At 35.2% G+C, this 21,958-nt stretch overlaps 1 protein-coding gene across 18 annotated transcripts in view; it reads right to left on the minus strand.

Annotated features, from left to right (window-relative positions):
• Nucleotides 1–21,958, minus strand: part of APC (APC regulator of WNT signaling pathway) — a 118,678-nt gene that overhangs the window by 36,531 nt on the left and 60,189 nt on the right. For 17 of the 18 annotated variants that reach the window (XM_057492631.1, XM_057492618.1, XM_057492613.1 and 14 more), the window contains 3 exons: nt 20,895–21,003; nt 18,245–18,358; nt 9,339–9,422 (listed from right to left, as the gene is read on the minus strand). In XM_057492631.1, the coding sequence (XP_057348614.1) occupies nt 9,339–9,422; nt 18,245–18,358; nt 20,895–21,003 (307 nt within the window). The remainder of the gene's footprint in view (nt 1–9,338; nt 9,423–18,244; nt 18,359–20,894; nt 21,004–21,958) is intronic. The other variant, XM_036886973.2, reaches the window with a different exon arrangement.

The raw sequence follows: 21,958 nt of genomic DNA on the forward strand, positions 1-21,958 counted from the left end.
GAGGATAAGGGACTTTTGGAGGAAGTAGGATGGTAAGGAGGACTTAGGAGAAGATGATTAATTACATTTTGGATATGTTGGATTTAAAGTACCTTTGAGACATTAAGTAGAGATAAAGGGTAGGCACATAGATTTAGAGGTGTGGAGTTCAAAGCTAGAAAAATGAATTTGACAGCCAGTAGTATATAGATGGTAAATGAAGTACTAAGTATTTCATATGAGAGACAATACACAGCAAAGAGAAATAAGCCTTCAAAAATGCCTACACTTAACATTCAGATAAAGGCCAAAGAGGTGGGAAGAAAACAAAAAAAGTGTTGCTATAAATGCTAAAAGAAGAATACTCTAAGCAACAGGAGGTTCAATAATGTGGAAAATGTCAAGATGATGATTAAAAATGTCAATTTAATTAATAATATGTTAGTCAATGATGATGCATTTAGTGAAAGTGTGGGAGTAGAGACTAGACTGGCATATGTTAGAGAGTGAATGGTGGGGAGGAAATACAGACTTGGGAATCTAGAAACACCTTTGGAGTGGGGACTGGGAAAAGACAATGAGGGAGGGAAGTGGACAGATGAAGAAAGACAGTTGCAGGGAGAGGCAGAATAGAGGAGAGTTTATTTTATATTTTTAAAGATAAGACAAACATGTTTAAAAGCCAATGAAATGGTGCCACAGAAGAAGGTTAAGTATATGAGAGAAAAGATACAGAAAGTTCCTGAGAAGGCAGGAGTTGAGAATCCAAAGCAAAGATGAAAAGCAGAATGCTTCCTGGAGGTAGTTCCTATGATAGCTACTATATTCTCTATGAAGGGGGAGGTGGATTAGAGAGGAGACTAAGGAAAGAATCATTTCCAATAGAGCGAGAGGGGGCTCCGGAGAAACACAGTAGGCCTGCGGACTGCCAGGCCCTTTTGATGATGATGATGAATACGTTAAAGTTAACAAATCTAATGTTGATGATGCATGAATCACTTGGTATCTATTGATTAATCCTCATACCAATTCTATGAAGTAGATACTATTATTTTACAGATTAAGAAACTGAGGCACAGAGAAGATAACGTGTCTGGCCTTATACCTAGGTCACATACCTAGTAAATTAAATGGCAGAGCCAGAGCTGGGATCACAATTCAGGTAGTCTGACTCCAGAGCCCAAAGTAAATTTAACACTTGCTATCTTTTATTTCCTTTTCTTATTTATTTCCCATATTCCTTCATTGATCCTAGGATACAGGTCTGCCTATACTCTGATCACTGTCTAAAACTAACATCAAAGGCAAAAAGACTGTTGCTGATTCCCATGAAATAATCCTAACTAGTTTCTTCATTTCCATAGTTGCTGGACAACTTCCCCAAAGTTTTCTGCCCTGGGACTAAACACAAAATAAAAAAGAAATTTTGTTTAGTTATTTACATACCACAAAATTCACCCATTTTAACTGTACAATTCGATGGTTTTTAGTAAACTCACCAAGCATTACCATAATCCAATTTTAGAACATTCTCATTATTCTAATAAAATTCCTCTTGCTCATTTATAGTTAATCTTCATTCCCATCTGCAGTCCCAGACAACTACTAATCTAGTTTCTGTCTCCATAAATTTGCCTTTTCTGGACATTTCTTATAAATGAAATATTAGTGGTTATATGTTTGGCTTCTTTTACTTGGCATAATGTTTCTGAGTTTCATCCATGTTACAGTATGTATTATCAACTTGTTCCTTCTTATTGCTGAATAGTATTCCACAGCAAGGATATATCAGTTTTGTTTATTCATTCACCAGTTGATACGCATTTGCATTGTTATTTTTTTGGGCTACTATAAAAAATACAGCTATGAACATTCAAGATTAAAGTCTCTGTGTGGACATATGTTTTCAATTCTTTGGGATAGATAACTAGAAGTGGAACTGCTGAGTCCCACAGTAACTCTATATTTAGTATTCTGAATAACTGCCAAACTGTTTTCCAAGCAGCTGCACCATTTTACATTCCTGCCAGCAATGTCTGACATCCTCATCAATGCTTAGCACTCTTTATGATTAGAACCATCCTAATGGGTGTGTAGTATCTCATCATGGTTTTGATTTGCATTTGCTTAATGACTAATGATGCTGAGCATATTTTCATGTGACTATCAGCCATTCCTATACCGGTATCTCTTCTGGTGAAGTGTCTATTCAAATCTTTTGTCCACTTTTGAATTGGGTTGTCTCCTTATTAATGAGCTGTAAGAGAACTTTGAATAGGATTTTAATTAATATTTCTCACTGGCTGTTTTCCAGAAATAACCATGCTACAATTATCCTCACAGCTCCCATCCCATTGCTGCTCCCAAGTGCATCTGGCTTGGAAATGATACATAAGAAAATGGCGGCACTGGTTGCCTCACATATCCTTTAGTGATTTTTGAGTTTTGAAGCATGTGTAATTATTACATCAGCTGAGTTACATCCAGCATCAAGACCCTAAAGCAGAGTTGTTAGCAGGTAGGACAAAGACAATGCTCTAAGAAATATGTTTCATAGAGGAGAAATTATTTGGCAGAAATCTTTTCTGTTCTCATCTATAGTGCATATTAACTCACTTATGAGTGTCCAATCCTCAGTTTTCTCCATTTTCTAGCTGCTTCTTCTGATCTGTATTAGAAGAATGGTAATAATGGACTGGAGAAACTTCAAGAGAAATTTTTTAAAAAGGGTTTTGTTTTTTTTTAAAATGTGACATGGCACCTTCCTTTTAACTATTTAAGGCCATGACTGATTTAATCATTTTTCCTTCTTCCTTTAAGCAAAAGGAAGAAGACATTGAATCACAATAGCAGACAATTGGCCTCAAATCCAAAGATATGAACAAAATGTTTGGAACAAATGCTAAAAACACAAGCCTCCAACCTGCAATAAACTTATAACCATGCTGGAAATGAGGATTGCTATTAAAAAAATGACAATTTCTTAGGTATTTCCAGAGGCTGGGAAGTTGATAAAATATGGAAATACAGGCAGGGAATATGCTATGCTGGGCAAATGATAACAAAAGGAAAGCCAGTGTAGTAATCTTAATAGTAAACAAAATAAAGATCAAAGTGAAAACATTAAATAGAATAAAGAGGCTACTTTATACAAAGAAAAGACTGAAACTAAATAGAAAAAAATAAATGTGAATATTGATTTAGATGTACAAAAAAAATCTGTTAGATGTAGTCAAGTGGTAATAATAAAAATATAAGAAAGATGGGAAAAGCTAACTATAATTAAAGAAACTAGAAAAACAAAGGCAGCAAAACATATAAAAAATATCAAAAGAGAAAATATAAAATTTAGTGTTGCTCAGTAAAAAAAAAAAGAAAGATGCCTCTTTAAAAACAATTTAAAAAATAAGAGTGTAGTAAGTTTGATCAAGGAAAGAAAAGACAGATGAACTACACTGTAAAGTGAGGCAGCATAATGATAATCCTGCATAGGACAATGCCAATGGGACTGCGAAGGGAGCAAAGAGCTACCGCTTTGTTCCTGGTTCTTAAGCGTCAACATTGCACAACGGACACTTATTCCTTATATTAGAAATATTTGGTTTATATTGGCTTAAGATAGCCAGGATAAACTGCTTTTAGGAACATGGTTATTACGTTGTACTTAAACTGCCTACTTGGCAAATACACGTTTCTATATATTTCACATTCTGATGTACTGATGCTCGAAGTTCCTAAGATACTAAAAAAGTCAGGCATGGATGAAAACATTCTAAAAAAGAATAAATGAATGAATAAAACTCTGGACTTTATTTTTCAGAAATTATACTTTTAACATTAGAAAGAGTTGTCTTCCTTGTGTATAGGTGTGTCTGCACTAAGCTTTTGGTCTAAAACAGAAACTGTTTATTATTTGAGCAAATACTCCTAGGATGGATTCATGGGTGGAAAATATGTGCTGGTAATGATAGGACACATCAAATTTGTTTTCCATACAAAAGCTTTCTTTCCTCATTATAAAAGCTATACATAGTTATGTTAATAAAAAATTATAAAGCAAAAGGTAGACTAAAAAAACAAGGAGATGTTAGTTAACAATGGTTATCTGTCTTCAAATTATTTCTCATGTTTATGTGTATCTTTTAAAAAATGGGTTCAAAGCATGCATACTATTTTGTGTATCACAGATATTTCAAAATGTCAATAAATGCTTCATTATGTTTTTGGTAATTATACTTAGAAAATAGCAGTATGCTGGTATTTCATTCTTTGCATTCTCTTTTTTTTTCCCTACATGATCTGGGAAGTGAGTCTGAATCTGGCTAAGCGTTAGAAACTTACCACTGATGTTTCTCAAGTTCATCCCCAAACACTAGCCAATTTTCCCTAGCAATAATTCTGTTCTTTATTGTTCACAATATGGATTTTTATTCAGCTATTTTTGTTTAAATCCTTGCAGTTCTTTACATTTTCCTTTACATTTCATCTTCATGCCATTTTATTCCACTGTTTCCTTGACTCTGCTCCTGTTGTAAACAGTTCTTCCTGTAGTTGACTTAAGAGGCAAATACTTCCCTGAAAGTTTATTTTCCCCAAGTGTCCTAGATGCTACTATTCCCTTTCTCTTATTCAGCAATAGTTCACTTAAGCCCCATGTATGTTTTCTTTTTATTCACCTTGACAAGGTGAGAAGTATCCAAACTCAGTGGCTGTCAATAGACAGGTGAGGGGATGGTATTTTAACGCGACACTCCAATTTCAGATATTTAGCTGCAGGGCTGACAAGCCTCAGGGACATTCAGTTTCTAGCAGGTATGAATATACTGTTCTGTGTTCCACTGATATAGTACCTTCCTCTTACTTCCACTGCTTGTTCTTCTCATACTCATAGTGTTTTAAATATGTATTTTCCTAGCATATTCTGTTTCCCATGTTTTTATTGTCTCTACGCTCCTCTCAAGTTCCTTATTGATCATCATTATCAAGGCATAATGATTAAGCCAATCTGGATTGTAGAGAAAGATAAACATAAACATCTACTAGATCATGGCTTTCACTCTTTTAAATGTCCCATTTTTTCCACAGTTATGCATTTACATAGTTTAACTGATCATTAGTTCTTAAGGCTTGTGACAATTAATGAACAGTGGTCTCTCACATTTGACTGCCTTGTCCCATTTCAAGTTCTCTTAAGGCAAAAACTAATCTCTTTCGTGGATTTGTTTTGTTTTGGTACTTACACCTCCACCTCTAAATACCCTACTTCTGTTGGTAGGTTTTGTATTTTCTAATTTAATGCCACATTTATCGATTTCCCATTATGTAAGATGAAGACTGGGTTCTCTTTTACCATTAGCCCACTCTCATCCTGTTCCTCTGTCCTTCCAATACTGCTTTAGAGTTAGATAAACTTTTCACTATTACTTTGGCTATTAAATTTTAATCATGGTTGACAGGTGGTACACTATGATTGCTTTCCTTTACAACTTCTTGGTGTCCCTGGAGTTAAAAGTTATTTTTTTGTTTTATTTCTTGGTGTTCTGTGTACTTATGACTATGACATCCTCAGTCTCTCTCCTACTGTGTAAATTCTCTTTCTTTTCAATAAATCAAAAACATTAAGTATTTTATTGATTTCATCGCATTAGACTTATCTCTCCCAGAATTTTCTCAACTGTTCCAATATAGACTGGTTACTTTTTCTGTCATTTGTCTCAAAATCTCCTTTCATCTTCATCCTGGGGAGTCCTTCTCTTGTATTGTATTCCCTATGTCTTTATCCCAAATCTTTATTTTCCTTGCTTTACATCTGCATTTTGCTTAAGTATATTCTCTAATTGCTTCCAGAAAAACAGTACGTGGGAAATACATATTTTTGAGATTTTGCCTATCTGAAAATGTATTCTACTCTTAAATTTAATAGCTAGTTTGACTAGAATCTAATAGCTAGTTTAACTTTACAGTTACAGGCTGGTGTGGTATAATAAATAATATAACTTGTCTTTGTCACTTTGTTTCTTGCACAGAGCTTCAAAACACTTGGAATTTCTTAGGTTATGTGAATGAGGTGACTTGGGGAGGGTCCCTAGATAAATGATTACCAGAAAAACCAGCCCTGTGAGTAGAGGGAACTTTGGGCCAGCCTGACCACCTGGGAGGGGAAGAGGATGGAAACTGAATTCAGTCATGTTGCCACTTACTTCACCAAGCTTGTCCACATAAGGAAACCCCAATAAAAACCGAACAGCAAGGCTCTGTGGAGCTTTCCTATTTGGTGAATACACTGAGGTGCTAGAAGAGAGCTGTGTCCAGATTCCATGAGAACAGAGCATGGAAGCTGTGCACCCTTGATCTCTCACATTCCACAGGTCTTGCTCTGTATGTCTCATCATCTGGCTGTTCCTGATCTGTATCTGGTATAATAAAACTCTAATTGTAAGTGTAGTACTTTAAACAAGTTTTGAGTCACTCCAGTGAATTACCAAACCTAAGAGGGTTTCCCCCAATTTGTAGCCAGCTGGGCAGAGGTATGGGTGGCTTGGCATCTGAAATGGGGGCAGTCTTGTGAAGGACTTTGTCCTTAACCATTATGGGTAAATTCTTTTTTTTTTTAAGATAATTATTTTTTATTGAAGGGTAGTTGACACACAGTATTACATTAGTTTCAGGTGTACAACACAGTGATTCAACATTTATATACATGATAATTCTAGGTACCAGCTATCACCATACAAAGTTGTTACAATATTTTGACTATATTCCTTATGCTATACATTACATCCCGGTTACTTATTTATTTTACAATTGGAAGTGTGTACTTTTTTTTTTTTTTTGTGAGGGCATCTCTCATATTTATTGTTCAAATGGTTGTTAACAACAATAAAATTCTGTATAGGGGAGTCAATGCTCAATGCACAATCATTAATCCACCCCAAGCCTAATTTTCGTCAGTCTCCAATCTTCTGAAGCATAATGAACAAGTTCTTACATGGAGAACAAATTCTTACCTATTGAATAAGTTACATGGTGAGCAGTACAAGAGCAGTCATCACAGAAATTTTTGGTTTTGCTCATGCATTATGAACTATAAACAGTTCAAATATGAATACTCATTTGATTTTTATACTTGATTTATATGTGGATACCACATTTCTCTCTTTATTATTATTATTTTAAATAAAATGCTGAAGTGGTAGGTAGATACAAGATAAAGGTAGAAAACATAGTTTAGTGTTGTAAGAGAGCAAATGTAGATGATCAGGTGTGTGCCTGTAGACTATGTGTTAATCCAAGCTAGACACGGGCAATAAAACATCGACGTATGCAGAAGATTTCTCTCAGAATGGGGGGGTGAGGTTCTAAGCCTCACCTCTGTTGATCTATGGGTAAATTCTTAACCTTAACGTTTATTTTAACTCCAGGTAGGTAGTGTCAGGATTGAATTGTACTATAGTATACCCACTTGGGATGCAATTTGTAGCAAGCAGGGCAGAGTGCAAGGGACTTGAAGACACCCAAAACTTGTAGCTGGCACCTGAAGTGAGAAGAGTCATGTGGATAACAATATCTGTGAGGTCTACATTAACTCTGGGTAGTTAATGTCAGAACTGAATTGAATTGCAGGATATCCAGTGGTGTCAGAGACTGGTGTTGGAAGACAGCTAGAAATGATTTCTTTCAGAGGTTTTTAAGAAATTGCTACTCTACTTCCCAGGTTCCATTGTTACTATTTATGTATCTCAAGCTATTAGTATTCCTGTTCCTCTGTGTGAAATTTGTTTGCCTCTCCTTCTCAAGATGGTTTTGGGATTTTTCTCTTTATTCCTGGTGAGATGAAATTTCATCATGATGTGCCTACTAGTGTGGGATTATTTTCATCTGTGGTGTTGGATTCTGAAGAGACCATTTTATTTGGAAAACTATGCCCTCTGTTCTAGCCAATTTTATCTATGATGATTTCCTCCCTCTAATTTCTCCATTTTCTTTCAAAATCTGTTTTTCTTAGTTTGATATTAAACCTTCCCAGGATGATTCTCTTTCTTATCTTTTCTATGTTTCATCTCACTATTTTTTTACTCTACTTTTTGGAAAATGTATCTTCTAATCTTTCTACTGAGTTTTTCACTTCTGCTATCACAGTTTTAATTCCCAAGAACTCTAATTCTCTGAATGTTCCTTTTGTATACCATTATTTTCTTGTTTTATGGGTGTAATATCTTTTATCTGAAAATAGTTTTATTTTTCAGAGTTTTCTTCTTGCACAGTATCTATTCCCATTAAATCTTATTAGAAACTTCCTTAAAATGTCTGGTGGTCTTTAGCTGTCCCTCTATATTTAAGAATGGGCTACCTATGAAGGTGAAGCTCTGTGCCTGAGAGGTGGAGTCTGTCAACTACAGATAGGGTATTCTAGCTGGGTTTATTGGGGAATCCCCTAATGTCAATATCTTGAGGTCTTTTTTCTTGGGTTAGTCACATTTCTTGGAGAAGTTGTTTCTAGAAACTTGCCTGAAGCATAAGTCAGGATGCCAGGGAGGGTTTCAGCATTCAGCAAGCAAGTTTTCACTTAATTCAGTTTTTAGTATGGTATCCCCAAGTCCAACTGTACTAAGCTTATCCCTATCCAAAGGCCCTCTGTTTTATCCTTTCTAGAATAAATCTCTCATCTTTTGCTCTGATTGGAAAGTGCAGCTACCCAGCTAGAGAGGTTCTGGAGGCTTTACCTGCTTCTTAACACATTTTCAGCCAACCTCCTCTTCTTGCTTTTAGCTCTCCTTTTTAAATTTTCACATCCAGAGGTACCTAGGATAACGAATTCTGGAAACTTTTAGAACTCCATAGTATAAAACGGGTTGCTTCATGACTTCCTAGTGCTGCTTTGGGGGTCAACCTTCTATCTTGTGCTAGAATAGTGCATTTATTTACCTGCCTTCCAGCTCCCCAAATTGTACTGATGTAGCCTCGCCTGGTCTTTGTGACTTCTTCATTTTATCATTTTACTGTCATTTTATTAGGATTTGTGGAGCAAGCATTGATAAGTGTATATGATCAATTTTTACCCTGGATTACATACAAGGACATAGCTTATTTACTAGTATACAATAGCTAAAGATATTGTTATCTGAGTATATATAAATTGATAACTGGTCTGTATTTATGACTGTATAAATTTTAGATGCCTATAAGTTATGAAGAAACCAAAGTAATTAAGGTTTTTTATAATTTCACAAAAAAACTTATAAAGTGTATCAATTTCTAGAATAATATCTGTATTTTGGTGATGACATATGAACATACTTTCTTTTCTTTAAATAACTACCTATATTTATATCTGCAAACAAAAAAGTCAATTTACTAACCTCTGTGTCTGTTGCCTGGGACTGTAAAAGCTGTCGTATACGAAGTATGTCCTTCTCTATCTGCTGAATTCTGGTTATTCTTCGCTAAAATAAAATAAGTGACCAAATTAGATCATTTTTATGAAAAACAGTGTAAATAATCATATTGTGGCTATCATTTAATGGTTATGCCAAACCATTCTTATATAGGAAATTAGATATTTATATATATTCACACACTGACATATTGGGGCCAGTTCAATTTTTTAATACATCTGACTTTTTACAACAGATTTCTCGATCTATTTAGGAAAACTGTATAAATACAAGACTTGTATCAAATTATATGATGCATATGGTCTGAAAATTGGTATTTAAGTTATTGTCAAAAAATATTTTAACAGAGAATTTTACACCTGAATTTAATCTTTTATATTAATCTAGATATCAGTATAATGTAATGAATTTATATAAAGCATGGTATACCTGTTAAAAGACAGATCATCTGATTGATTTAATAAACCTCAGAATTTGAACAGTAGGATTAACCACTTCCCACAAAGTTATTCCTATTATAAGTCACTAGTACATCTCAGATTTAGATTTCCCAAATATCTACTGCAGCTAAACATTATTTTTCATCCAATGCTATCACAAAGAAGGTACAGCTTTTGTTTTCCAACTATCCTGTTCATCAGGTGAACACAAAGCACTAACGACAGATGAAACAATGTGGAATTGAAACAATGTAGGGAAAGAGATTTTTTTTAAAAGCTAGGTTTTGCTTTAATTTTTATGACTACTAGGGGAAGTAGGAAAAACCAAATCAGTTATATATAAAAATCTTGCAAATTGAAAAAAATTTTAATTAGTGTTACGACAACATATAGGTTTTAAAAATAAGTACTGCCAATATTGTATCATTTTCTGCAATAATTCTACAGTTGGCATCCTAATACTGAGGTATCAAAAATTGTAAGAGCAACTGTTTTGATGGGGAAAAAAATGTTAAAACCTGGATATAAGAATTGCCAAAGTTTTTTCGATTGTGTACCCCATCAATAAAAAAGATTTCTGGGCTGTCGAGTCCAATAGATAAATAATAAAAAATAATGTAACAAACAGCTTTAAGTATATACAGTTATAAAACTTACATACAAAACTTACCCTTTGATTATATCTACTTTTGCTTAAATACAATTTCCTTATAATTTTATTACCATAGCAAAAATGCTTATTGATGCTGTTAACCAATGTTATGATAAGCAAACACTGAAAAGCTCAAAGAAGTTGTGCTCACCAAAAAAAAAAAAAAAAATCCTTTCTTCCAGTCTCCTTCCTCTTCTTCCTTTGTAAGGCTACAACTATGCTGATTCTTTACATATTCTTGATTTTCATTCTTTGGCAGTTATGTGGTGATAAATATCTTCTCCCAATTTGTAATTTATCTTTCCACTTAAAGGTGTCTGAGAAATTCTTAATTTTAATACAGTAAAACTTTTCAATCTTTTCTTTTGTAATTGATTTTTTATGTCTTATTTAAGAAACCCTTTTTTACCCCAATACTAGAAAGATATTCATGCATATTTTCTACTGAAAGCTTTATTTTTAAAGTTTTACTTTTGGCATTTAAGCCATTGATCTGAATGGGATGGGACAAGAAGAGATTAAGAAAAAAGAACATATTAAATATACATATTATAACTAATTTAGAGTATGTTAGTTGAACCTCTAGCCTCACTGTAAAACTAACAGATATGGACTATATAATGTATTAAGCTACTGGTATTTAAGTATCTCCTTAGTGTAGCACCATATTCTAGCATAATGAAAATACACATTATGTTTAGAAAACGATCACATAAAAGATAAAGAACTATACACTACACTTTGGAGAATGTAAAATGTATTAGTGATTTTAAAGTTATGAAATTAGCTTTTCAGAATACAAATATGTATTTACACCACAAATATAAATGTAGGTCCTCATTTTCATTTACTGTTTATTTGAAGAAAATCCTTCAAATAATGTTTTCCTCCCAATTTGTCCCATAAGTTTTTTTTTTCCTAATTGCTCATGCTTGTTTTGAAACAGACAAGGTGATCAGTAAAGCCTCTTCAGGACTTAAAAACATTAGTCAGTCATACATTTGTGTAAATGTAAATGCCTAATAATGAAAATGCTCAACAACCAGCAAAGCTAGTTAATATTCTTTCTTGACATTTGCTGAGGGTAGAAATATGGGAATGTTCTTCATTCAACACATTTCACCTCTCCCAATATTCTCTTTATGTTTTTCCTTACTACTTTCCTTGAATGAAGGCCTCTTTTTGTGTGTGTATAATTTGAAGAGCAGTGAAATATTCTGAATGTCATTACACACACTTAAGGTTACAAGAACTAAAAATCACAAAGGAAAACTAAAGTGGTTATGTTGCCTAATAGACATGGTAAATTATTCTTACTGTGAAAGAGTGCCAAAGTGAAGACAGACTTGTAAATATCTTTCTAAATTTTTACTTATTTATTTTTTATTAAGGTATCATTGATATACACTCTTCTGAAGGTTTCACAAGAAAAACAATGTGGTTGCACAATTCACCCATATAATTGAGCCCCCCCCATACCCCACTACAGTCACTATCCATCAGTGTAGTAAGATGCCACAGAGTCACCACTTGCCTTCTCTGTGCTACACTGTCTTACCCATGAACCCCTCCCACACCATATGAACTAATCATAATACCCTCAACCCCCTTCTCCCTCCTTCCCCATCCTCCCTCTCCCACCCCTCCCCTTTGGTAACTGCTAGTCCCATTTTGGAGTCTGTGAGTCTGTTGCTATTTTCTTCCTTCAATTTTGCTTTGTTGTTATACTCCACAAATGAGGGATATAATTGGGTATTTGTCTTTCTCTGTCCGACTTATTTCACTGAGCCTAATACCCTCTAGCTCCATCCATGTTGTTGCAAATGGTAGGATTTGTTTCTTTCTTATGGCTGAATAGTATTCCATTGTGTACATGTACCACCTCTTCTTTATCCATTCTGCTACTGAAGGACACTTAGGTTGCTTCCATATCTTTGCTTTTGTAAATAGTGCTGCGATAAACATAGGGGTGCACATATCTTTTTGAATCTTGGATTTGCTTTCTTTAGGCAAATTCCTAGGAGTGGAATTCCTGGGTATTTCTACTTTTAGTTTTTTGAGGAACCTCCATATTGCTTTCCAAAATGGCTGAAATACTTTACATTCCCAACAGCAGTGTAGGAGTGATCCCCCCTGCATTCTCACAAGTATTTGTTGTTCCTCGTCTTTTCTATGTTGGGCATCCTAACTGGTGTGAGGTAATCTCACCCCATGGTTTTAATTTGCATTTCCCTGATAATTAGCGATGTGAAGTATCTTTTCATGTGCCTGTTGGCCATTTGAATTTCTTCTTTGGAGAAATGTCTGTTCATATATGCCCATTTTTCAATCTGGTTATTTGCTTTTTGGGTATGGAGGCATGTGAGTTCTTTATATATTTTGGATGTTAATCCCTTGTCAGAGAAGTCGTTTACAAAATTATCCTCCCATACTGTAGGATGCCTTTTTGTTCTGCTGGTGGTGTCCTTTGCTGTACAGAAGCTTTTTAGCTTGATGTAGTCCCATTTGTTCATTTTTACTTTTGCTTCCCTTGCCCAAGGAGATGTGTTCAGGAAAGTTGCTCATGTTTATATCCCAGAGATTTTTGCCTATGTTTTCTTCTAAGAGTTTCATGGTTTCATGACTAACATTCAGGTCTTTGATCCATTTCGAGTTTACTTTTGTGTATGGCGTTACACAATAATCCAGTATCATTCTCTTGCATGTAGCTGTCCAGTTTTGACAACACCAGTTGTTGAAGAGGCTGTCATTTCCCCATTGTATATATATACATGGCTCCTTTATCATATATTAATTGACCATATATGCTTGGGTTTATATCTGGGCTCTCTAGTGTATTCCATTGGTCTATGCATCTGTTCTTGTGCCAGTACCAAATTTTGATTACTGTGGATTTGTAGTAGAGTTTGAAGTTGGGGAGTATAACCCCCCAGCTTTATTCTACCTTCTCAGGATTGCTTTGGTTATTCGGGGTCTTTTGTGTTTCTATATGAATTTTAGAACTATTTGTTCTAGTTCGTCGAAGAATGCTATTGGTATTTGGATAGGGCCTGCATTGAATCTGTAGATTGCTTTAGGCAGGATGGCCATTTTGACAATATTAATTCTTCCTATCCATGAACATGGAATGTGTTTCCATTTATTCGTATCTCTTTAATTTATCTCATGTGTCTTGTAGTTTTCAGAGTACAGGTCTTTCACTTCCTTGGTTAGTTTATTCCTAGGTATTTTATTCTTTTTGATGCAATTGTGAGTGGAATTGTTTTCCTGATCTTTCTGCTAGTTCACTATTAGTGTATAGGAATGCAACACATTTCTGTGTATTAAATTTGTATCCTACAACTTTGCTGAATTCAGATATTAGACCTAGTAGTTTTGGAGTGGATTCTTTAGGGTTTTTTATGTACAATATCATGTCATCTGCAAACAGGGACAGTTTAACTTTTTCCCTTGCCAATATGGATGCTTTTTATTTCTTTGTGTTGTCTGATTGCTGTGGCTAGGACCTCCAGAACTATGTTGAATAGAAGTGGGGAGAGTGGGCATCCTTGTCTTGTTCCTGATCTTAAAGGAAAAGCTTTCAGCTTCTTGCTGTTAAGTATGATGTTGGCTGTGGGTTTGTCATATGTGACCTTTATTATGTTGAGGTACTTGCTCTCTATACCCATTTTGTTGAGAGTTTTTATCATGAATGGATGTTGAATTTTGTCAAATACTTTTTCAGCATCTATGGAGATGATCATGTGTTTTTTGTCTTTCTTTTTGTTGATGTGGTGGATGATGTTGATGGATTTTCGAATGTTGTACCATTCTTGCATCCCTGGAACAAATCCTGCTTGATCATGATGGATGATCTTTTTGATGTATTTTTGAATTCAGTTTGCTAATATTTTGTTGAGTATTTTTGCATCTATGTTCATCAGGGATATTGGTCTGTAATTTTCTTTTTTTGTGGTGTCTTTGCCTGGTCTTGGTATTAAGAGTGATGCTGACCTCATAGAATGAGTTTGGGAGTATTCCCCCCTCTTCTACTCTTTGGAAAACATTAAGGAGGATGGGTATTAAGTCTTCACTAAATGTTTGATAAAATTCAGTGGTGAAAATGAAAATTCAGTGGTGAAGCCATCTGGTCCAGAGGTTTTGTTCTTAGGTAGATTTTGATTACCAATTCAATTTCATTGCTGGTAATTGGTCTGTTCAGATTTTCTGTTTCTTCCTTGGTCAGCCTTAGAAGGCTGGATTTTTCTAGAAAGTTGTCCATTTCTTCTAGGTTATCCAGATTGTTAGCATATAATTTTTCATAGTATTTTCTAATAATTCCTTGTATTTCTGTGGTGTGGTGTCCGTACTGATTTTTCCTTTCTCATTTCTGATTCTGTTTATCTGTGCAGACTCTTTGTCTTGGTAAGTCTGGCTAGGGTTTTATCTATTTTATTTTCTCGAAGAACCAGCTCTTGCTTTCATTGATTCTTTCTATTGTTTTATTCTTCTCAATTTTATTTATTTCTGCTCTAATCCTTATTATGTCCCTCCTTCTACTGACTTTGGGCCTCATTTGTTCTTTTTCTAGTTTCATTAATTGTGAGTTTAGAGTATTCACATGGGATTGTTCTTCTTTCCTGAGGTAGGCCTGTATTGTAATATACTTTCCTCTTAGCATGGCCTTGGCTGTGTCCCACAGATTTTGCGGTGTTGAATTACTGTTTTCATTTGTCTCCATATATTGCTTGATCTCTGCTTTTATCTGGTCATTGATCCATTGATTATTTAGGAGCATGTTGTTAAGCCTCTATGTGCTTGTGGGCTTTTTCATTTCTTTCGCATAATTTATTCCTAGTTTCATACATTTGTGGTCTGAGAAGCTGGTTGGTACAATTTCAATCTTTTTGAATTTACTGAGGCTCTTTTTGTGGCCTAATATATGATCTATTCTTGAAAATGTTCCATGTGTACTTGAGAAGAATGTGTATCCTGCTGCTTTTGGGTGGAGTGTTCTGTAGATGTTTGTTAGGTCCAACTCTTCTAATGTGTTGTTCAGTGCCTCTGTCTCCTTACTTATTTTCTGTCTGGTTTGTCTGTCCTTTGGAGTGAGTGATGTGTTGAAGTCTCCTAAAATGAATGCATTGCATTCTATTTCCCCCTTTAATTCTGTTAGCATTTGTTCCACATATGTAGGTGATCCTGTATTGGGTGTATAGATATTTATAATGGTTATATCCTCTTGTTGGACTAACCCCTTTATCATTATGTAATGTCCTTCTTTGTCTTTTGTTACTTTGTTTTGAAGTCTATTTTGTCTGATACATGTAGTGCAATGCCTGTTCTTTTTCTCCGTATTAGTTGCATGAAATACCTTTTCCATCCCTTCACTTTTAGTCTGTGTATGTCTTTGGGTTTGAAGTGAGCCTCTTGTAGGCAGCATATAGACAGGGTTTTGTTTTTTTATCCATTCAGTGACTCAATGTTTTTTGATTGGTGCATTGAGATCATTTACATTTAGGGTGACTATCGATAAGTATGTACTTATTGCCAGTGCAGGCTTTTGATTCGTGGGTACCAAAGGTGCAAGGGTAACTTCCTTAATATCTAACAGTCTAACTTAACTCACTTACTATGCTATTAAATGTTCTTTTTTTTTCCCCCTCCTTTTTCTTCCTTCTACATTCTTTATATATTAAGTATCATATTCTGTACTCTGTCTATCCCTTGACTGACTTTGGGGTAGTTGATTTGATTTTGCATCTGCTTAGTAATCAATTGTTCTACTTTCTTTACTGTGGTATTGTTTCCTCTGTTGACAGCTATTAATTCTTAGGGAACACTTTCATCTATAGCAATCCCTCCACAATACACTGTAGAAAGTTTGTGGGAGGCAAATTCTCTCTGCTTTTAGTTATCTGGAAATTGTTTAATCCCTCCTTCAAATTTAAATGATAATCTTGCTGGATAAAATATTCTTGGTTCGAGGCCCTTCTGCTTCTTTGCATTAAATACATCATGCCAGTCCCTTCTGGCCTGTAAGGTTTCTTCTGAGAAGTATGATGACAGCCTGATGGGCTTTCCTTTGTATGTGATCTTATTTCTCTCTCTGGCTGCTTTTAGTAGTCTGTCCTTATTCTTGATCTGTGCCATTTTATTTATTATATGTCTTGGTGTTGTGTTCCTTGGGTCCCTTGTGTTGGGAGATCTGTGTACCTCCATGGCCTGAGAGACTATCTCCTTCCCCAGACTGGGGAAGTTTTCAGCAATTACCTCCTCAAAGACACTTTCTTTCCTTTTTATCTCTCTCTCTTCTTCTTCTTCTGGTACCCCTATAATGTGAATATTGTTCCATTTGGATTGGTCACACAGTTCTCTCAATATTCTTTCATTCCTAGAGATCCATTTTTCTCTCTCTGCCTCAGCTTCTTTGTATTGCTATTCTCTACTTTCTATTCCATTTACTGTCTCTTCTACTACATCTAATCTGCTTTTAAATCCATTCATTTTACTTTTCTTTTCAAATACTGAATTTCTTAATGATTGACTCTCCGTCCTAAATTCTTGAGTTCTTGAGTATTTTTCTATAACTCCATGAGCATGTTTATGATTTTTATTTTGAAATCTCTTTCAAGAAGATAGATGAGTTCAGTTTCACTTGGCCTTTTTTCTGGTGTTTGTGGGATTTTGGTTTGAACCAGATTCCTTTGACATTTCATGTTTGTATGTGGCACCCTCTATTGCCCAGAAGCTCTACTCTCTGGAGCTGCTCAGCCCCTGGAGCGATGTCGGGGGTGGCAGGGGAGCAGAGATGGTGCCTGGGGGGAGGAAAGAGCTGTTTCCTGCTTCCCAGTTGCTGTGTCTGTTTCCACTGCCAGAACCAATGGGCTGAGTGCACAGGTGTAAGCCTCTGTGCTTTGAGTTTGCGGCTGCCATAGGCAGGGCCTCCCTCTGGCTGACCTGATGCCAGGGCAGGGGCTGCTGGTTTGCGACTAGTGAGGATTGGCCGGGAGGAAGGCACAGCAGGCTGCATATCACAGTTGGGGGGGGGGGGGCGGCCTTGGAGCCAGCCAGGGGGATGGAGCTCCTGAAGCTCCGAAAAGTTCCCAACCTGCTGGGTAGAGTATGCCTGGACAATTTTGTCCACCTGTCCTTTCTCTTGAGCTTCAAGGTCTGTGCAATCCTTGCCCCTTTAGCAGCCCTCTTGCTGTTAGGAAGTCTCTCAGACTGCCTGCCTTTCTTTCGTCCCAGAGCAGTTGAATGTGGATCCCTGTTTTCCACAAGTGGCTGGAATCTCAGTCTCTCCAAGTATCCCACCTGTCTTAGCTTTCCAACCCCACTAATCTCCAGAGCACCATGCAATGCAGGTTCGTGCTCCCAGAGCAGATCTCCAGGGCTGGATGTTCAGCAGTTCTAGGCCTTCACCCTCTCCCTGCTCCATTTCTCTTGCTTCTGCTGGTGAGTTGGGGTGGCAGAAGGGCTTGGATCCCACTGGATCATGGCTTTGATATGTTATCTTGTTCCGTGAGGTCTGTTCTTCTCTCCAGGTATATGCAGTCTGGTGCAGCCTTCTTTCCTGTTGCTCTTTTAGTATTAGTTGTATTAACTAAATTTTTGTATTATATGTGGTTTTGAGAGGAGGCCTCTATCTCACCTCTCACACTACCACCTTTAATCCTTTTTCCAGATTTATAAATATCTTTAATAAAATTCTGTCAATGCTAACAGCGCTGTAATCCATTACATTCCTAATAGCAGTTTTCTAGGTGGTGCCATTTCACAGTTTAACAATGAGTTACCTGTGCTCGTTTTTCCATATCCTGGCAAGTACCTAGTTGTTCTTCCATTGCAACTCTGATCTGTCTTGCTTCATATTCCAATTGCCTTCTGGTCATATCTGTTTGTAAGGAAAACTAAAACCACAAATAAATTGAAATGTTAGTATCTCATCATGTGTTTATCAGTAAAAGCTCATACATACCAGTAAGAAAACAAACAGTGAGTATGTAAGTTATTGTGCATGAGAAAATTGTTTTTTTACTGCAAAGAGTCCTAAAACTTGATTAGAGGTGCTATGCTCTGTCTGGGTCCCTGATATAAGTTGAAACACTTTTAATTCCCCATAATCACAAATGGCTGTAATTAAATTGTACTATTTCACTTAAAAATATATAATTGGTTCAGCTAGAATGAGCCTATCTTCAGGCTTATGATTATGATTCTTCTGCACTGAAGACGTACTACTTTTAATTATTAAAAACTAGCATATTAATATGGAGAACACAGAAAAATCAAGGAACAGGTCCATCACCCTTAAATTTACAGCTCATTTTAAGTACTGTTGTATACATGCAGAATACCCAAAGAGAACTTCTCCATTTGTAAAATGAAAATGGTATAAGGAAAAGCTTTTATATAACATAGATGATCAAAACTGAAACAATGCAAACTTTTTGTTTGTTGAAAGTTCAAAGCAAAGTTGAAACAAACAAAAAGAAGTACCTCTTCAAAGACTAGGTATTAATTCATTCAAAAATATATTAACCCTCTAATTAAAACTCCAGGCACTATGATAACTGCTAGGCATACAAAATGATGAAAAGGACAAAGTAATAACACTTACAAACACATGCCCTATGAAGTAATAAAGGCTAAAAATATAATTAAATAAATGACAGGTAACAGAGTGGGAATGAAAATGTTAACAGATTTTTTTTTTCATGCTCTATATGCCCCAAAGAAAGCTGCGTGTGACATGTCTGACTCAGAATAGCTTTCTGAGGTCTAAGAATTCCAAAAACTGCATTGTCAGTTAAGTTAGAAGTTAGAGGAACTCTCGCCCTTTTCCCTGGAAACATACAGATGACAATCATATGCAGAATGCATTCCCATACGCATGACCAAACTATGGGTTGCAACACAGATGAAACAGTCTGCATGTTACTTCCAATTCTCAATGAGCCAATTGTCAACTCATTTGTCCTTCACTTCCCAAACTCCCTACAAAAAAAACATTGAACATGACACAATATACTGCAATAATGTCATTTAGATCTGATGTTTTAAGCAAAGTCTAGTATTTTGATAAGCATATCCATATCCAAGTGTCCTTAACTTGCTTTCCCAAAATAAAAGCAAAGTTTGTGAAGTTAAAAAAAATTCATGAAATAAAAGCAATTTGCTAATATTTCCAAATGGCCATAATGTCTTTGTATCCTATAAATGTGACTGATTTAATAAATTAGTAAGGAGTAATTTATTTGACAACTGATCTCTGTTTCATATATTAACCAATTGCTCTTAAGTTGCTATGTACATCTAAGCCCTTTCCTGAACCTGACTGCACACGGACAGCTGGACTCTACATTTTGTATATTCTAATTACCAAAGTAAATGGTAACTAAAACCATGCTTTGGTATTTTGTTTTTAAGAGTAAAAATTCTACCACACACGCTTGAATTCTAATTTTCGTCTGCCAACAGTTCTCCATTAACTGTTTTTTCACTATCTGTGTCTTCCTAACTTCCAGGAAGATGTCAGAAATATCCTTTCGTTTCCTCTCAAAATCTTGGATGACTGTCCTATGAGACACAGCTCTTAAGCTTCTGGTTCTAGCTCCTGCCAAACAATGCCTACTCAGGAAATCCGGCAACCCACATGTTTTGGGAAAGGTTTTCCTTCTTTCTACTTTTGCTTTTTGCTTATTATGTTTTCTCAAAAATACTTTTAGAAAATGAAAATTGAAGAGAGGAAGATATATATTAGTTTGTGTATACTTTCACTTTTTAAAAATATAAATTTATGAACAACAGTTAAAATATAGACTTGTGTGAAATTAACGAGATCAGAAAAGTTCTTATATGTGCCATCCCATGAAAAAAACAGTTAATATGGAGAGGGTTGGGTGGGGAAGGAGAGGCTGATGGGATTAAAATTTTTTAACATAGTTATATTTGCAAAACAAGCAAATTCTAGTATTTGCAAAAAGTCTTCAGATCCATGCCAATAGCTACTGCTATTTATAATAACTGGAACAGGACTCAAATTATTTTCAAGATATTGATATTGTAAAAACTATCTGGCATGATTCCTGTAACATGGTTCAAAGAATAGACAGATGGTAAATAAACATTTCTAGAGTATGGCTGGCAATTCAATATACACAGAACAAAAAATTGGTTGCCTAGTTGAATCTTGAGTCCATTAGGATTCAAACTTAATAGATTTTCTTAACTTAAATATCTGCTTGAGTATAACGAAGTGTTAGCTTTATAAACAAAAATTCATTAACTATCATAATTTCATTTTTAAATTCGGATGAAACACATTACAGTTCACAAATAACCATAAATGCACTTATCCTGAATTTTTAATGGATAACCAAGGCTCTTTTATAAAAAGATCAAGTTATTAAAGCCTAAAGTAAGTCATATTGCTAAGTTACTTACATTTTCAGTTAAAGGAAGACTATCTATTCTTTTAGTGAGATTCTGAAGTTGAGCATAATACCAGTCTTTTTCTTTTTCTTCTTTGTCAAGATCAGCAAGAAGTAATGATCTGTTTTTTTAAAAAAAGGTAGATTTACACAATGCTAATATAGAATGCATCATAGGAATTCTTAGCTATAATTACAATGTTCTCTATTTAAATTAAACTATTAATGAATAGGTGAAAAACTTATTGATACTGGATTTTTGAAGGAGGGGCTTCGAATATTATAATCATTATCAAGTTTTTTACTTTTTCACCTCAGTAAGTAGGCAACCATTCTTATTAAAATATTTATATTTCAACCAAATGCTTTCTTCCCATTTATTTACAGTCTAAGAATATGACGATGGTTTACAGTAAAAAGTACAGATATAACAAAATCCAAAATTAATACAAGGACAAAAAGTACAAAAAAGGAGTAAAGGAATGCAGTAATTATGCAAAAATAAACCTAGACTATGGGAAGCTACTGCACTGGACAAAGGTGTGACTTTCAGCTCCTCAGCAGCCAAATTATAAGAAATACGCTGTCACTATGTAGTGAGAGGAAGCTTTCTGCAGGAGAGAAACTTTTTCTTATTTTGGAATTTGAAGGTGAATTTGCTACATAATTTCTGAACAACTCAATCAATGGTGTCCTCAATAATAATCTAGATCAAATACTCTGTATCTGATCATTATAAATACAAAATAAGAATGTTGCTGGGATAAAACTCAGTAGGGCATAAAGTATATGATCTATCTCCTTTAATGTGGCTCTCTCCCAAAGCAACTACTATTACCATTTCCTTGTGTGTATTTCCAGAGACACTCCATAAAAATGCAAGGATGAATGTGTATACTTAGATGAACATTTTTAAACAAATAGTATATTTTTAACTGCATGCACACTTTATGTGTTGTCCTGTAACATTTTTCCCACATATTAATCTATCTTGGAGATCATTCTGTAACAAAACATTAAAAAGGTCCTATGTATTTTTTGCTAGCTGGAGAGTATCCATGTATCCATAGAGGATAC

The sequence above is a fragment of the Manis pentadactyla genome, chromosome 2 (genome assembly GCF_030020395.1).
Source record: "Manis pentadactyla isolate mManPen7 chromosome 2, mManPen7.hap1, whole genome shotgun sequence".
Classification (NCBI taxonomy): Eukaryota; Metazoa; Chordata; class Mammalia; order Pholidota; family Manidae; genus Manis; species Manis pentadactyla.